Here is a 15,834-nt window from a genome sequence, read left to right on the forward strand (position 1 = left end):
CACTGTCGCATTCCAGCATTCGGGCCTGTCTGTGTCCAGGGAGGCTGAAGTGACCATAAGGAGCCTTTAAGGGCTCTCAACAGTGCTCTCTCTGGCAGCGAGGAGACTCTCAGTGAGTCACAGGGAAAGCAAAGCCACACAGACCCCCTTCCCCAGAACCCAGACCATCATCTGGGAGCTCCCTAACTTGGGCATCTTCTGCTCAGAGAGCATCCATCAGGATCCAGAGACAAGGGCACCTGTTTGTAGCTCCAGCCGCCATCTTGTCTGTGGCGTGTCCCCTGAAGGCCTCCCCAGGACTAGACTCCTCAGCCAGACGCCACAGCTGAGGCCTCCACTCCAGCGACAGAGGCCCAGGGGCATCCCTCATCTGTCCAGCTCTGTGGCCACTCCTGTCACCCTGTGGCTCTCAACAAGGAAGACAGGACAGAAAGCACAGAGCTGACCCCCAGAGTAGGCGCCACCCCGGCCTGTGAGGGCTACAGCCTTGCCTGTCAGCACACGGAGGCCTGGCCAGAGCCCTTGGCATTCCCGCACCCACGCTGGGCAGGTCAGGAGGTGGGGTTTCCACACTGCAGAGGTCAAGGCAGAAGGAAGGCTTGTGTATTGGGGGACACCTCCTACTGGGTACCCTGCACTAAATGCTGTTACCCCTTTGTAGCACAGGCCCCCAGCCAAGCAGGGGAGTTGAGTACTTGAATGGCAGCGTGGTGGCTCCCAGAGGCTGCAGGTCTGCACTGCCCTGGTGCCCCCTACCCCAGGGGACAGTCTCCTGACCACAGACTGGACAATCAAGGAGAATTGCCTTCCTAGAGGACCTTGTGGGGGTGGGAATGGGAACCCAGGGAGCGGCTTTGGTGGCCATTGTGTAGTAAGCCCCTCCTGGGGCACTGAGAACAAGGCCCCACACAAGGGCTAGCGGCAGCCCCTCCTACCCGTGCCCTTCTCACCTCCTCGGGAACATGGTGCCCAGAACATTCCAGCACCAGTGCAGAATCACCGTCTCCTGCGTCCACAGCGGGCTCCCTGCCGGAGGTGTTCTGGGCAGGGGCTGGCAGCCCCTATGCTCACTCTGTGTTACCTGATTGCCCGCTGTGCTGGGGGAGCCCAGCTGGCTTGGCTGGATCTCCAGCAAGGGAAGGTAATGGCTGGAGCCAGAACAAACGCAGAGGGGCAAGTGGTCATCTCAGGCTTGGGTGTGTGGGACCAGAGGAAATTCTAAGGAGGTCTTCTAGGCTCTGGGGAGGGAGAGCTGCCACCCAAAGCGCCGACCTGGGCTTGCCACCAGAAACATAGCAAGACAAATGACCTAGAAAAAGAAGAGGTCCCCAGGGTATGTTTGTCTGCTTGTCCACAGGATGTGACCTGGAGTGGGTAACAGGCTCTAGTCAGTGCCCGGCCCTCAACCCTCAGATCCTCAGTTCCCCACCTGGGCAGGGCTGCGGCCCAGTGCCGGGGACAGGCTGGCCTTGTTCCGCTCTATCCCTGTTTTGGTTTTGGTTTTGTTTGTTTGTGGTTCTCGGCAAGTGTTCTGCCACTAATCCTGTCCTTGCTTGAAACTAGGCTGCGGCCCATCCTAGACTAACCCTGTTTGGACCTTGCTCCAGACGCAGTGGGGGTGGGGTGATCTCTGTTCTTCAGAATAGCAGCCTGTCCTCAGAGTAGCCTCCGGGGTACCCAACAGCAGGCTTTTAGGGGATCTGGGGCACTGGTGGTGGTAAGGGTGGTACCGTGGGGTGAGGCAGGTAGTAGAGACAGGGATGGTGAACGTGTCCCTGGGTCCCTTGCTCCCTGTGACAGCTAGGGTAGGAGCATTAGTTACTTGAACAGGTGTGCAGAGGCCATCAGACAGAAGCACGCACCTGGCCTAGCTCTGTGTTAGTCCTGTTGAACTCCCAGAAATGAGCCTTTACGCCCTGTCCCGCCACCCCTGACCCGCTGTGGTGCCTGATCGCCCCCCTGTGCTGGTCCAACCTGCAGGAGTTTGAGAATGCTGAGGGGGACGAGTATGTGGCCGACTTCTCGGAGCAGGGCTCCCCGGCCGCAGCTGCGCAGAACGGCCCGGATGTGTATGTCTTGCCCCTCACGGAGGTCTCCTTGCCCATGGCCAAGCAGCCGGGTCGCTCAGGTAAGTGGACCTGTCTCCCTCCCCCCCATTGTGTCTTGGAGTCCACAGGCTGTGGAAGCCTGAGAACTCAGTTCTGGCAGTGGATACGGTGGGGGATGGGGACACAAGGGGTGTATGCGGTCGAGGCCTCCTTGGCAGCATCTCAGGCTGGCTGTGTTAGATCCAGATCCCCTTCTGGATCTGGTGGTCAGCTGTCAGCAGGCTTGAGAGTAGCCTTGTGCCTGTCATTTCTCACCCAAGGGACTGCTATGCGAGGGGACAGTAACTGGGGGCAGGTGGCCCAGCACTCTAGTTCTGGGATTATTTGCTTTTCTCTGCTGTTTCCCGGATACTTACCCTAGACTCCTGCTCCCTCGTGCCCAACCCTAGAGGGACATAGCCTCATTGTGCCTGCTGGATGGGGACTGCCCACACAGCAAAGGGCACATGAACAACAGGAGGGGTCTGGTCCCACCTAGAGGGCTAGTGTAGGCATGGCCCCATCCTATGGCCTCTTTGCCCTCTGCCTGCCTCTCCCATTTGCCTTCCTCCCAGAGTCTCTCCCCCTAGGCTGGCCCCTCCCTCCTCCAAGCTCTAGAGGTGACAGGTAAATGGGGTTCTAGAACCCCAGTTCTGTCCTGGTCAAGGCGTGGTCTCTTGGGACTATGGCTACCTCTACAGCAGTCAGCTCTCGGGCTTTTCGAGCCGGAAGTTTCAGCCAAGGGCTGTCCCTTGCTGTCCATCTGGTGGCTCCAGGGATACTGAGATGGGATTTAAGCAGAGAGTGCTGCTGGCCCCAAGGTCTCATTACTGTATGTGACAAGTGGGTCACTCTCCCCACCTCCACCCTGGGCCAGCCCCCCAGATTCTTTCCATCAGGGGCCCAGCCTCCATCAAGGGCTAGGGAGCCAACGGAGACTTAGACCCTCCGGCTACCAGCCTGGCCCAAGGCTGCATGCTCAGTGTCCCATCCCATTGAGTCTCACGGGGGAGAGCTCAAAAGTCAGACAGGATGCAGCATGGAGGGCCTGAACACATTTACCTGCTGATTCGGAGGCCCGCAGCCATCCCTAGCATCTCCTAAGAGGCAGGCAGGCTTGGCCACGCAGGGGCCTGGACCTTCCCAGAGGCCTTGGTGTCGCCTAACTGTAGACACTGCTAGGAGTGAGTGGGGAGCCAGAGGCTGGCATGAAGTATTGCCACCCCTGCACTGGGCCTGGAGAGACCCCACAGATCCTAGCTGGCCCCACTCCTGGGAGAGAGAGGACAGGGGTGGACAGGGGCCCAGGAGAGGTCATGCTTTCTCCATTGTTCAGCTTTGTGGTTTGGCGGGGGCATCTTCTCTCAAGTTGGGGGAAGGCTAGAGTGAGGATGGGTGAAGCCGCCTGAGCCTTCACCCCTGCCTCTATCTCCTAACGTGCAAACATTCTTCCGCCCCCGTGGTTGTCCTGGTATCCATTGTCCGGACCCTGAACCTGCCCAGGGATAACCAAGGTCCTAGAGAGCCCCAGGGTGGAAGGCAGGCATCCAGAAAGACTGGGGTCAGTGCGCTAGTCCCGGGACACAGGGCCCAGTGAGACTCTCCCATGAATTGGGCATGAAGCCGACATTCCCTGAGGAATGTCCCTGAGGGCTGCCCACTTTTCTTGGGTCCTCCCAACAGCTCCAATGCTGGCCTTCTGGGCTATTGGCGTGGGAGCAGAATTCAGGGAATCTGAGGGGGCATGAGTGGGTACAATGAGCCCTGGCCCTTTCCTTGCTGCCCACACTGACCCTTCTTCTCCACTGACTTCACTCAGCCTGGCCTGCAGGGAGAATAGGCCCAGTGTGTCCCGTACAGGGCTGTGCCAAGCAGCCCCCAACAAAGGCGCCTTTGGTGTGGCTGGTGTTTGGATGCCAGCCTGTGGCAGGGGTGGGGGGTGGGCCACTCTGGTGTCCTCCCGGACCTCAGTACCAGCTTCTTGCCTCACCCAAAACTGCCTTCCAGGCCCTGCCGTCTGGGCTTGACTTATCCCGGTGGCTCTGAGTACCCTTCCCCGGGATTGGTCAGAAGTATGCCTGGATGCGGATTGAGATCTATGACTCTGCTCATAGCAATCACTGCAGAGCCCGAGAGACACCGGCCCTCGATGGCAACCTGCAAATGCGGCCTCCAAGTTTGCAGAGCCTCCCTAACTGGGGGCTTGGGGTAGTTCCCGGGGCTCCGGACAGCCTGGTAAGGAGAGGTAGCAGTGGCTAAGTAGTAGTTCCTGAGTCTCCCATTCTAATATAGTGCAACTTCTCAAGTCCACGGACCTGGGCCGGCACAGCCTCCTGTACCTAAAGGAGATTGGCCACGGCTGGTTTGGGAAGGTAAGTGTAACTCAGGGTGGTGGGAACAGCATGGTGTGGGCTTGCTTCTCCTGGGAGTCCCCTGGGGAGGGGCTATTCTCACACACACCCCTAACTGGACTGTGCACCCAAGTACTCCTTCCTCACTGTGAACCCCAAAGAGTGGGAAAAGTGGGAGACTTGAGGTGGACCTGGGCTGAGTGTCCCAGCCAGAGGTTTCGGTGGAACCCTGGCTGCATCTGAGGCACTAGGAGTCAAATGGCCTTTCCTATGGAGACTGGAAGGGGCCCCTGTGATGCCGGTCCCATCTGGCAGGTGTTCTTGGGGGAGGTCCACTCGGGTGTCAGCGGCACGCAGGTGGTGGTGAAGGAGCTGAAGGCCAGCGCCAGTGTGCAGGAGCAGATGCAGTTCCTGGAGGAGGCACAGCCCTACAGGTGGGTGGGCGTTGGGGACCAGCACGGTGGGAGAACTGGGCGGTCGTGGGAAGGGGAGAGTTGTTGGCTTGTTCCCCTTCCTGCCTTCTAACTCGAATGTCTGGGGCTCTTCCAGGGCCCTGCAGCACGGCAACCTGCTTCAGTGTCTGGCCCAGTGTGCTGAGGTGACCCCCTACCTGCTGGTTATGGAGTTCTGTCCGTTGGTGAGTGGCAGTCCGTGGGAGGCAGTTGTCCTGAAGGAAAGTGGGAGGCCTTTTTGAGCAGGGCTCCTCTCCCGTTCTGTCAAAGTGCTCTGTCTAGTAGCTCCAGCCCTGCACTCTCTGAGGAGGCCTGCTTAGCAAGGATGAGCCTCCAACTGCAGCAGGGGCAACCCTGTCGGGGCTTGGTAGTTCAGCATGAGAGCCAGCCACTGGGCTCACACAGATCCTGGGGTTTTCTCTTTACCCTCAGGCCCTGGGTCTTCTCCTTGCCCTTGGGTCCCTTTATGTGCAGTTTTGTGCAAGCTGAGGCTGCTGTCTTGAGGCCGCTGTGGCGGAGTTGGGATATAGGCTCTGCTGAAATGGCTGTGAGTGCTCGGGATACCAGCTGATGCTCAGGCCACCAGACCCTGGTTCTCTCAGGGGTGGGTTGCCGTGTACTGGTGGTGACCGACTGCTAGCAGGTCACTGTGTGCTCTCTCGGCAGGGGGACCTCAAAGGTTACCTTCGGAGCTGCCGGGTGACAGAGTCCATGGCCCCTGATCCCCTGACCTTGCAGCGCATGGCGTGTGAGGTGGCCTGTGGGGTCTTGCATCTACATCGTCACAATTACGTACACAGGTGAGGGCTAGTGAGACCACACAGACCATGGTCACCAAGCCCTGGTCCCCCAGGCCTCATGAGCTGAAAAGGTCATCTACATAACATCCAATGGCCACTCTGTAAGGACTTTTATAATTCTTAAAACTGTGAAAACTAGCTGGGCGTGGTGACTCACACTAATCCCAGCACTCCGGAGGCAGAGGTAGGCGGATCTCTATGAGTTTAAGTCCAGTCTGATCTACAGACTGCGTTTCAAGACAGCCGGGGCTGAGTAGAGAAGACCCTGCCTCAAAAAAAAAAAAAAATGAGTAACAGTGGAAAAGCCTGGAGTTTGAAACTCACTTTGTAGACAATTAAATGAAGGAATCCGTATTGTCTCCTATCACGGTCAGTCACACTTGGGCCTCACCTCGTAAAGGGAGTGGCTGGACCCGCCCTGCAGTGGGAGGGGTGGCTCTGCCCTGCCTCTGGCCAGGCTGCCCAGCCTCCCATGAGCCGGGGGACACGTGCTGGAAGAAGTGGCGATGGACGAGTGGCCTTGCCAGCCCCGACGCTGCACAGGCCGTCCTCCCCAACAATATCCTGGTGCTGAGTGATGACTCAGCTGACTCCAGCATCAGTGATTTTGTTGAAGAGGGCAGCTGCCAGCCTCCTGCCCCGCCCCGCCCTTGCCCCGCCCACTCCCCGGCCCGGTCCCGCCCCCGTCTCCTGCCCCGCGCCATGTCCCGCCCCTGCCCCACCTCCTGTCTAGCCCCCCGGCCCCGTCCAAATGCAGGGACCCAGGCCTCCCCGCCCTCAGCTGTCCCCTGGCATAGTCCACCTAGGGTCGAGGCAGACCAGGATGGCTCCATCTTTACCCAGAGACCCTCTGCATTGCAGCAGTGTGGCCGAGGCAGGCACATCCCATACCACTCTGTTCTCCTGTGCCTCGAACACTCACATGGCCTCCTGACCAGCAAGAGGATAAAAGCTGGCATCCCAGGCTTGCCACCGAGTTGGAGGAAGTCCTGGTTGGCTGCTTTGTGGCCCAGCCTGTTCTAGACCCGAGTTCCACTTCCGTGTAACAGGGCAGGCCTACACTCTAGAACATGGGCTCTGACAGTTGCAGGACCCGCTGTGACACTCTAGGCCTCGAGTTCCCTGTGAATTCTAACCTCCTGAGGATTCGGGTGATGGTGTAGTGGGTTTGGAAGGGTGGTGGTCCTGGAAGGGCACTACAGACACACAGAACCAGGAAAAGGGTAGAAGGGGCTGAGTTCTACTGTTGGTCAGGCAGCAACTTGCTGGGGGTCCTTGAGCCTCTTTGAGCATTATGTTTTCATGTGCATTGCCACGTTCAAAGTGCCGTCCACGCAGGCCTCCCAAAATAGCCAGTGTGGGGTATAAAGTCAGAGCTTGAGCACAAGCCGGTGGCTCCTCAGACATTCCTTCCTGCCCGGAGCCAACCACACAGCTGTGGGTAAAGGACCCGCAGTGCTGGACACCCCCAGGCCGGCGGGCTTTGCTGGCTTGGCTGACGTTGCCTCCCACCCTGCAGCGACCTGGCCCTGAGGAACTGCCTGCTAACAGCTGACCTGACGGTGAAGGTCGGCGACTATGGTTTGTCACACTGCAAATACCGGGTAAGTGAGGGCAGATGGAGCCTGCGAGCAGGGGTGGCCGCCAAGCGGAGTTAACCCCATCCCGTCCCTGTCCCTGGGCGTTGCAGGAAGACTACCTCGTGACTGCCGACCAGCTGTGGGTTCCTCTGCGCTGGATTGCGCCAGAGCTGGTGGACGAGGTGCATGGCAACCTGCTGGTGGTCGACCAGACCAAGGCCAGCAATGTGTGGTGAGTGCAGGCCTGGCTGCAGGGGGTGGGGGCCTGAGATGCCGCCTGCCCGGATGCTTCAACACTCCCCTTCCTTCTCTGGCTAGGGACAGGCTGGAACCCAGGGAAAGCATACTCACGTCTGCCACCATGTGGCCTTGTGAGGTCACTCAGGGACTACTAGTTCCCGGTGGGTTCCTGAGGCGGCCGGGGCAGTCAAGGATGTGGGGCCTTCAAGACAGGACCAACAGACACTCACCAATACCGGGGCCAAGGTGCATGTTAGGTTAGAGACCCATCATGAGATACTGTCGTAGGCCCTGTGTCCTTACGGGATACAGGGCCTTAACTTGCACCTGTGCCCCTAGAGGGAGCAGCTACGGGGGGGGGGGGGGGGGGGGGGGACTGGCCTGAAGGCAAGTGTTCAGGGATCCTGCGCAGCTGTGCTCAGCCTGACCTACTGTGGCTACCCTTGCAGGTCCCTGGGTGTGACCATCTGGGAGCTCTTCGAGTTGGGTGCGCAGCCGTATCCCCAGCACTCGGACCGGCAGGTGCTGGCTTACGCCGTCCGAGAGCAGCAGCTTAAGCTGCCCAAGCCCCAGCTGCAGCTGAGTCTATCTGATCGCTGGTGAGGACCCCACCCCCCTGAACAGGCAGGAAGAGGGGCTACAGCTTGCGGCTGGTTGGTCCACCTCTCCATGGCTTCTGGGTCTCTGTAGCCTAAACAGGCAGGGAGATACCGTACCCCAGACCCCTTCCCGGGCTGCTAGGTCCGCCTTGGGAGATTGCCTTAACTGCCCCCAAAGCACCCCGCGCATGGGGGACCCGAGTATCCCAGGAGGGCAGGTTATACTTCTGGCCAGTGTGCCCGTGGATGTGGCCAGGGCCACCTATGAAGGCCTCCCGGCAGGTACGAAGTGATGCAATTCTGCTGGCTGCAGCCGGAGCAGAGGCCCACGGCTGAAGAGGTTCATCTACTGCTGTCTTACTTGTGCGCCAAGGGCACCACGGAGTTGGAGGAGGAGTTTGAGCGGCGCTGGCGCTCCCTGCGGCCCAGCGGCAGCACGGGCCTGGGGTCAGGTTCCACTGGCGCGGCAGCTGCCGCCGCGGAGCTCGCCGCTGCCTCGTCTTTCCCGCTGCTGGAGCAGTTCACCAGTGACGGCTTCCACGTGGACGGTGACGACGTGCTGACAGTAACCGAGACAAGCCACGGCCTCAACTTCGAGTACAAGTGGGAGGCGGGCTGTGGCGCGGAGGCGTTCCCACCCCCAGGGGGCGGCGTTTCGAGCCCAGACTCCGCGGCGCGCCTGCAGGAGTTGTGTGCACCCGACAGCTCACCCCCGGGAGTGGTGCCTGTGCTCAGCGCCCACAGCCCCTCGGTGGGTAGCGAGTACTTCATCCGCCTTGAAGGGGCAGTACCTGCTGCTGGCCATGACCCGGACTGTGCTGGCTGTGCTCCCAGTCCCGAAGCTGGCACTGACCAGGATAACAACTCCGAGGACAGCACCGCCACTTCTCTCGTTATGGAGCCACTGCTGGGCCACGCACCTCCCTCTGGGGGCCTGTGGGGCTCCTGTGACCACCATTCGTGTAGGAGGCAAGAACCGCCCAGCCACTCACGCTCACCCTCTCCTGGGACCCCGATGTTGCCGACTGAAGACATAGACTGGGGTGTGGCTACCTTCTGCCCACCCTTCTTTGATGAGCCATTGAGTGCCTCTCCCTCTGGGAGTCCTGAGGCCCAGCCATCCCCCAGCGACGAGGAGCTGGAGGAGGAGAAGGCCGGGAGGGCTGCTCACCGCGGACACTGGAGCTCCAATGTTTCAGCCAACAATAACAGCGGCAGCCGAGACCCAGAATCTTGGGATCCCGGCTATGTGAGCAGCTTCACAGACAGCTACAGGGACGACTGTTCCAGCCTAGAGCAGACCCCACGGGCCTCCCCTGAGCTGGGCCACCCTCTGTCCCAGGAGGATCCCAGAGAATTTCTGCCTGGGCTTGTGGTAGCAGCCTCTCCCGGTCAGGAGTCAAGCCGCTGCTACAGCCTGCTCCCTCTGTGTCCTGCCAAAGGCCTGGCACCTGCTGCTTGTCTGGCCACACGCCCCTGGACAGAGGCAGCTGTAGGTGGGGGTGAGAGCCCGCAGCTGGAACCCAGACTTGCCCAGGAGGCCGAGGCCTCTGCTGAATCCCAGCTATCCCTTCCTTCTGTCCCCTCCCCATCTCACGAAGGAGCCTCACTTCCTTCAGAGGAGGCAAGTGCTCCCCACATCCTGCCTGCCTCTCCCACACCCGCTGCTGGCAGCTGGGTGACTGTCCCTAAGCCAGCCCTTAGTCTGGACAGCTGCGGCAGTTCTCTGGGGCAGGAGGCACCCAGCAGTGACGAGGACGCTACCGAGGCTACGTCGGGAGTCTTCACCGACTTGTCCAGTGATGGCCTTCACGCTGAGAAGCCAGGCATAGTACCAGCCTTGCGCTGTCTGCAGAAGCAGGTGGGGACCCCTGATTCGCTGGACTCTCTGGACATCCCGTCCTCAGCCAGCGATGGTGGCTGTGAGGTCTTGAGCCCATTAGCTGCTTGTCCCCATGCCGGGCAGCCCCGTGCCGCAGACAGTGGCTATGATACAGAGAACTATGGGTCTCCAGAGTTTGTGCTCAAAGAGGCCCATGAGGCGAGCGAGCCTGAGGCCTTTGGGGAACTAGCCTCAGAGGGTGAGAGCCCAGGGCCCGAGACTTTGCTCTCTGTCTCCCTTGGTGGCCTCAGCAAGAAGAACCCCTACCGAGACTCTGCCTACTTCTCGGACCTGGATGCTGAGTCTGAACCCACCTTTGGCCCTGAGAAGCGCGGTGGGGTCCAGGACTCCCAAAAGGAGCAAGACCTAAAGAGCCCACCTAGTTCAGGGCATCAGTCTGGGCAGGCTTTTCCCGGGCCTGAGGTGCCCAGGGAGGCCCCAGCTACTAACCCCAGGGAGGTGCTGCCCCCACCACAGCAGCAGGAGGAGTCCTTGCCGGATGGCCCCAGGCCAGAGCCTCTTGGGGCTCAAGGCCCAGTCGAGGGGCAGCCTGGACCCAGCTCTAGTCATTCCAAACGCTTCCTGCTGGCCTCAGTCCCACTGAGCTCAGAAGGCAATGGCGTGGAGCCCCAGGACCCCCCAGGGCCAGCCCCGCTTGGGAGAATGGGAAGTCCTAGCGTGCCCAGATCCCCACTCTGTCTGGCCCTACCTGGCCGTCCAGGGGCTTTGGAGGGCCGGCCAGAGGAGGAAGAGGAGGGCAGTGAGGACAGTGATGAATCTGAAGAGGAGCTTCGATGCTACAGCATCCAGGAGCCCAGCGAGGACAGTGAGGAGGAGCCACTCGCGGTGCCTGTGGTCGTGGCTGAGAGTCAGAGCGCCCGCAATCTGCGCAGCTTGCTGAAGATGCCCAGCCTCCTGTCTGAGGCCTTCTGCGAGGACCTGGAGCGCAAGAAGAAGGCCGTGTCCTTCTTTGATGACGTCACGGTCTACCTCTTCGACCAGGTGGGCTGTTGCCGCGGGTATGCACGGGGCTGGGAGAGGGTGGGCAGCCCAAGTCACACGGTGCTCTGCCCCTCCAGGAGAGCCCCACCCGAGAGACTGGGGAGCCCTTCCCCAACACGAAGGATTCACTCCCCACGTTCCCGGAGGGTAGCCCCGGCTCACCCAGTGCCCCGGGCCTGCCGCGGCGGGCTGACCACTTGCCCGACAGCTCCACTCCTGAACAGGGTGAGCAGGTGTTGGGGGCCAGATGGTGACATCACTGTCACGCGAGGGCTGGGTTCAGAATGTGATGTCACCTGAAGTGGGGGCTGGGAGGCGATGCAGTGAAAGTAACGCTGGGACCTGACTTGCAGGCAGTAGGCTCGAATGGGATGATGAGTTCCCACTGGTGCCTGGCAAGGCTGCCTTGGTGACTGCACTGGACCCAGTGGACCCCGTCCTGGCCGCGCCCACCACGCCAGCTGCGCCCTTCTCACGGTTCACCGTGTCTCCCACGCCTGCCTCCCGCTTCTCCATCACTCACGTATCCGACTCGGAGGCCCAGTCGGTGGGAGGTGAGTGTGGCGGGGCTGAGGTGGAGCAGAGGGACATTGTGGTTGGGCATCCATAAGGGGCGTCGGCAGGGGGAGATTTGGTGGCCCCTGGTCTGCTGGACATTGCCCTCTTAACGGTGTTTGGTTTCTGGCCTTTGGGCAGACACTGTGTCCAGGTGCACTTGGCCTACGGCCTCCTAGGTCCCAGGACCTGCCCACCCTCTGCCCAGTCTACCCTCCACAGCAGGCTGCCCACCCTCTGCCCAGTCTACCTTCCACAGAGGGCTGCCCACCCTCTGCCCAGTCTACCCTCCACAGCAGGATGCCCACCCTCTGCCCAGTCTACCCTCCACAGCAGGATGCCCACCCTCTGCCCAGTCTACCCTCCACAGCAGGCTGCCCACCCTCTGCCCAGTCTACCTTCCACAGCAGGCTGCCCACCCTCTGCCCAGTCTACCCTCCACAGCAGGCTGCCCACCCTCTGCCCAGTCTACCTTCCACAGCAGGCTGCCCACCCTCTGCCCAGTCTACCTTCCACAGCAGGCTGCCCACCCTCTGCCCAGTCTACCTTCCACAGAGGGCTGCCCACCCTCTGCCCAGTCTACCTTCCACAGAGGGCTGCCCACCGCCCACCCAGTCTACCCTTGCTCTGCTCTTCTCAGCCCCACCCTGGCCTCCCACAACTTACAAGACCAATCCGAGCATGGTGGTCATTAATCCACTGGCTTACCTCTGGTTTGAGGTTCTTGCTAGGTGTCCCTATCGGGACTGTGCCCAAGTGGTGGTGCCATAGCCAACACTATCCAGTCATGAGCCCCCTCCACTTCCCGCACCAAGGCAGGCTCCTCTCTGCCAGGTTCCCCTTACCCAGTTTTGACAAGCTCTTTTTGCCAACTCCCCCTGCCCACGCATACCTCTTCCCCAGTAGTCCTGGCTGTGGTAGGCAGCCTTGAGAGAAGGACCTGTCACCCTCAGCCCTGGCACGGGGAGGTGACTACATGACACTGACCATGCTCTCTTTGTTTGGGCCTCAGTTCCCTTTGTTCAAGGACTCGGGGGGGGGGGGGCATTTGCTAAGCATCGCCGGCTCTGGATCAGGGTGACATGGGGAAGAGAAATGGGTCCATCTCCTGCCCACCCACAGGTCCACCACATTGGACAGGCCTGTTGGCGAGCCAGGCGATTGCAGGGGTGGGAGAACCTATCTGGTTACGGCCTCACGTACTCACACAGCGCCCCCTTTACCAGGCCCAGCAGCAAGCACTGGGGGCCGATGCACAGAGGCTTGAGGCCCCGGTAGTTTCGCCCTTCGGAGGCTGGCGTCACTGGAACCCCTGCCATCCTGTCCGGGCAGCAGCAAGGATGGTGACTGGAAATGAGTGGGGACCACCGACCCCCCCACAGCTTCCTGGAGAAGCAGGTGGATGAGAGGCCTCTATCTAGCTCTGGACGTGTGGGGCCGTGGTCCTCCTGTGCTACCTGATGGGAGAATGTGTCCTGAGTGGACACTGGGGTTTGCTGCTAGCCCCTGGACATACCTGAAGCCCGATGGCTTATGGGTGTCTGTAAGCATATACATGCACACTCAAGAAGGGCCCCCGACCCCTAGGTGGCTCTGCACTCCTGGGCAGGCCCCCCCATCACCTCCCTGCAGCCACTCTTCCTTATATGGCTGATGGTGGTGAATTGGCCTCCGGCCAGGACCATGCAATCCAAGGGCCTGCATGCCCTGTTGGCTACATCCTGCCTCGTGTTCAAAGGACACTTGGCCAGGTTTCAAGGCTTTAAGCCTATAGGTCCCTTTTGGGTCCCCCACATTTCTTACTTGGGTCTAGATTTGCTCAGAGCAAGGTCGGACCCCTGGGCTCCAAGCCCTTATCTCAGAGTCTGTGGCTGGCTCCCCTTCACTTTGTCTGCAGAAGCCCATCCCGATAGGGGCCTAGGTCCTGCTGCTTAGCAGAGGCTTCCAGGCTGCAGCCGGACGGCCCCAGAGATGCCCTCTACAGGGTAGTGTGGGCACTCTCCCTCACAGAGCGGAACCCTGCCCCATACCCTGGCCAGAGAATAGGGTGTACCCTACAGCCACTGTGGGGCTCCTGCCTGCAGGCAGGGCTGGGAGAAAACAGGGCTGGGGTGGGCTGCACAGGGAATATTTTTTGTAATTTGCTGGAGTGAATGGAGACGGGGTGATTCTAAGTTATTGTTGCCAAAGACCTGTAAAGTGTATTGTCGCTTTGGGGGCGGGGCAATGGGTTTTGTTTTTGTTGTTTTTAGTTTGAGGCTTAGGATGCTGGTGCAATGATTTTCTTGTTCCTTGTTTTTTAAGAGAAACCAAGCTAAGAAAAAAAAAAAACAGCCTTTGTGCTCGGTGTTTTCTTTCTGGGTCTGTAGCTAACACCCCCAGGGGGATGGCAGACTGGGAACCCAGCAGTCATCTCTGTTCTTCTGCCCCTCAGCCCTCTCCTGTCCCTCCAGAAGGTTCTCTTAGGTCAGATGAAAGGGCACCTTGCAGAGTAGTCCTCTGCCCACCCTAGCCTGTCCTCAGGCGGCAGTGGTGGAGGGGGGCAGGGGACTGGACTCCCCGCTCTTCGCTTTGCCCTGTGGGGGAACTAGCCCATGTGCCCATGGTGAGCAGGCGGCTCCAGAGGTTCCGCCTGGGTCTTCTCTGCACCCTAGAGCTCCTGCCATGGACTCAGTTCACCGCACTGCTCCAGACAAAGATCTGATGTGGTCTCATAAGGGCCTGCGTTTTAACTGAAGCGGGGAGGCAGAGGGGAGCTGGGCTCGGCCTGGCTCGCCTCTAGTGCAACAGCACAGCTATGCTCATGATAAATCACCCTTATAAGGGTGCAGGTGTGCCCCGCCCTGTTCCTGGCCATGCTCCCAGGCTAAGAGAACACACCGCAACAGGTGGGTACATGTTTATTGGCCGGACACACATGTGGGCTAAAAAATTAAAAATAAAAAAAAAATTCAGCATGGGAGTGGGCCCCCTTCCAGCTACGGGCTGACAGACTGTCCTCTTCTGCATCTGGAGGCACTCGAGGTTCCACAGTGGGGTCATAGATGCCTGCCATTTAAGTGCTGGCCCTCTGTTGGGGCACATCCATGGACTTGACCTCCTGAGGCAGCCTCCTCCCCAGGAACACCTGGGATCCAGCCCAGGCTGGGCTGACGTGAAGCACTGTCAGGGAGTGGGGCAGGGCTGTCTTCTCCGGTTGCCCTGGGTGGCGTGGGTGGTGGACGCAGCGGTGACAAGTAGCAGCCCGTCAGCTGAGCAGAGGGGCTGATCTGTCGTTGGTCACTGTCGGCTTCAGATGGACGTTGGCGAAGGGATTCCTGGGGAGAGAAGAGCAGGTTCAGTTTGGACAGGCGCTTCGGCTAAGCTGTGCCACCAAGCTACTCCTGAGACCCCCAGTACTAGACCCCAACGGCTTATTCTTGGAGCCAGGCGGAGCTGGGTGCCGTCTCAAGACCTGTTAGCCCCTAGCGTGACTACCCACTGACACCTTACACGCTCCACGCTGGGTGGCAGAGTGGGCACGATGGTGAGGACCAGCTGTTCCCTTCCCACCTCGGGCTGGAAGTCCTTAAGGAAGTAAGCCCCCACCCCCAGGCCGAGCCCAAGGAGTGGTTCTCCCGTGCACAGAGGACACAGCTCAGCGGGTCACACAAACCAGCCCAGGCATGCAGGGCGCCGCAGGAGGCACACTGTAGACACGCAGACACGACAGACACAAGGCGCACGCGCCCTGACTCCACAGGCTGCGGATGGACACCACGGCCACTGCCTTGGCCAGGTGGCAGTTTCCTCTGCCGAGGGACTAGCCACCTCCCTGAGTGGTGGCTGAGCCACCTGAGTGCCCCTCAGGCCACAGCTGATACACGGGGACAAGACTCAAGACAAGTAGTGGGAATGGAACAGATGAGCAAGAATGGGCCTCCCAGAAGCCTGTCCTGCAGTCCCTGTCAGGCCTGGGAGGACCCGCTCAGGTGGGAACAGGGCAGGGCAGTAGGTGGGAGGGGTCAGGAAGCTCCACAGTGACAGCACGGATGGCGTGTGAACACGGGGACTCGCGAGGCACAGGACTGCACTTCCAGGGAAGCGTGCTTGGCTCTACAACCATTACCTGGAATGTCACCTCTGTGCCTGGTGGGGTCTCAGAAGCCCAGGGTGGGCGAGCAGGCTCTCCATTCAGGGTCCCCAGGAAGACCTCATAGGTAGAGTCTCGCCCTACATTTTCCTGAAGATTACATTTTCTACAGATCTGAAACACTCGAGCTGTGAAGGTTTGAAAGGTGGAGCCC

General features: G+C 60.2%; 2 protein-coding genes across 7 annotated transcripts in view; one reads left to right on the top strand and one right to left on the bottom strand.

Moving 5' to 3' along the window:
• LOC121444107 (serine/threonine-protein kinase LMTK1) overlaps nt 1-13,891 on the top strand; it is a 38,956-nt gene extending 25,065 nt beyond the window's left edge. For all 3 annotated transcript variants that reach the window (XM_041645884.1, XM_041645885.1, XM_041645886.1), the window contains exons 3-14: nt 1,981-2,128; nt 4,380-4,459; nt 4,754-4,872; nt 4,988-5,075; nt 5,557-5,690; nt 7,210-7,294; nt 7,381-7,502; nt 7,960-8,109; nt 8,392-10,993; nt 11,071-11,218; nt 11,347-11,547; nt 12,775-13,891. In XM_041645884.1, coding sequence (XP_041501818.1) covers nt 1,981-2,128; nt 4,380-4,459; nt 4,754-4,872; nt 4,988-5,075; nt 5,557-5,690; nt 7,210-7,294; nt 7,381-7,502; nt 7,960-8,109; nt 8,392-10,993; nt 11,071-11,218; nt 11,347-11,547; nt 12,775-12,815 — 3,918 coding nt within the window. In that variant the 3' untranslated portion in view covers nt 12,816-13,891. The remainder of the gene's footprint in view (nt 1-1,980; nt 2,129-4,379; nt 4,460-4,753; nt 4,873-4,987; nt 5,076-5,556; nt 5,691-7,209; nt 7,295-7,380; nt 7,503-7,959; nt 8,110-8,391; nt 10,994-11,070; nt 11,219-11,346; nt 11,548-12,774) is intronic.
• A 550-nt stretch (nt 13,892-14,441) lies between these two features.
• Nucleotides 14,442-15,834, bottom strand: part of LOC121444072 (brain-specific angiogenesis inhibitor 1-associated protein 2) — a 65,703-nt gene continuing 64,310 nt past the window's right edge. For 3 of the 4 annotated variants that reach the window (XM_041645829.1, XM_041645825.1, XM_041645827.1), the window contains one exon: nt 14,442-14,865. In XM_041645829.1, coding sequence (XP_041501763.1) covers nt 14,796-14,865 — 70 coding nt within the window. In that variant the 3' untranslated portion in view covers nt 14,442-14,795. The remainder of the gene's footprint in view (nt 14,866-15,834) is intronic. The other variant, XM_041645828.1, reaches the window with a different exon arrangement.

This window comes from Microtus oregoni, unplaced genomic scaffold (assembly GCF_018167655.1).
Source record: "Microtus oregoni isolate MIOR12 unplaced genomic scaffold, Mior012 000117F_ref0000505, whole genome shotgun sequence".
Lineage (NCBI taxonomy): Eukaryota > Metazoa > Chordata > Mammalia > Rodentia > Cricetidae > Microtus > Microtus oregoni.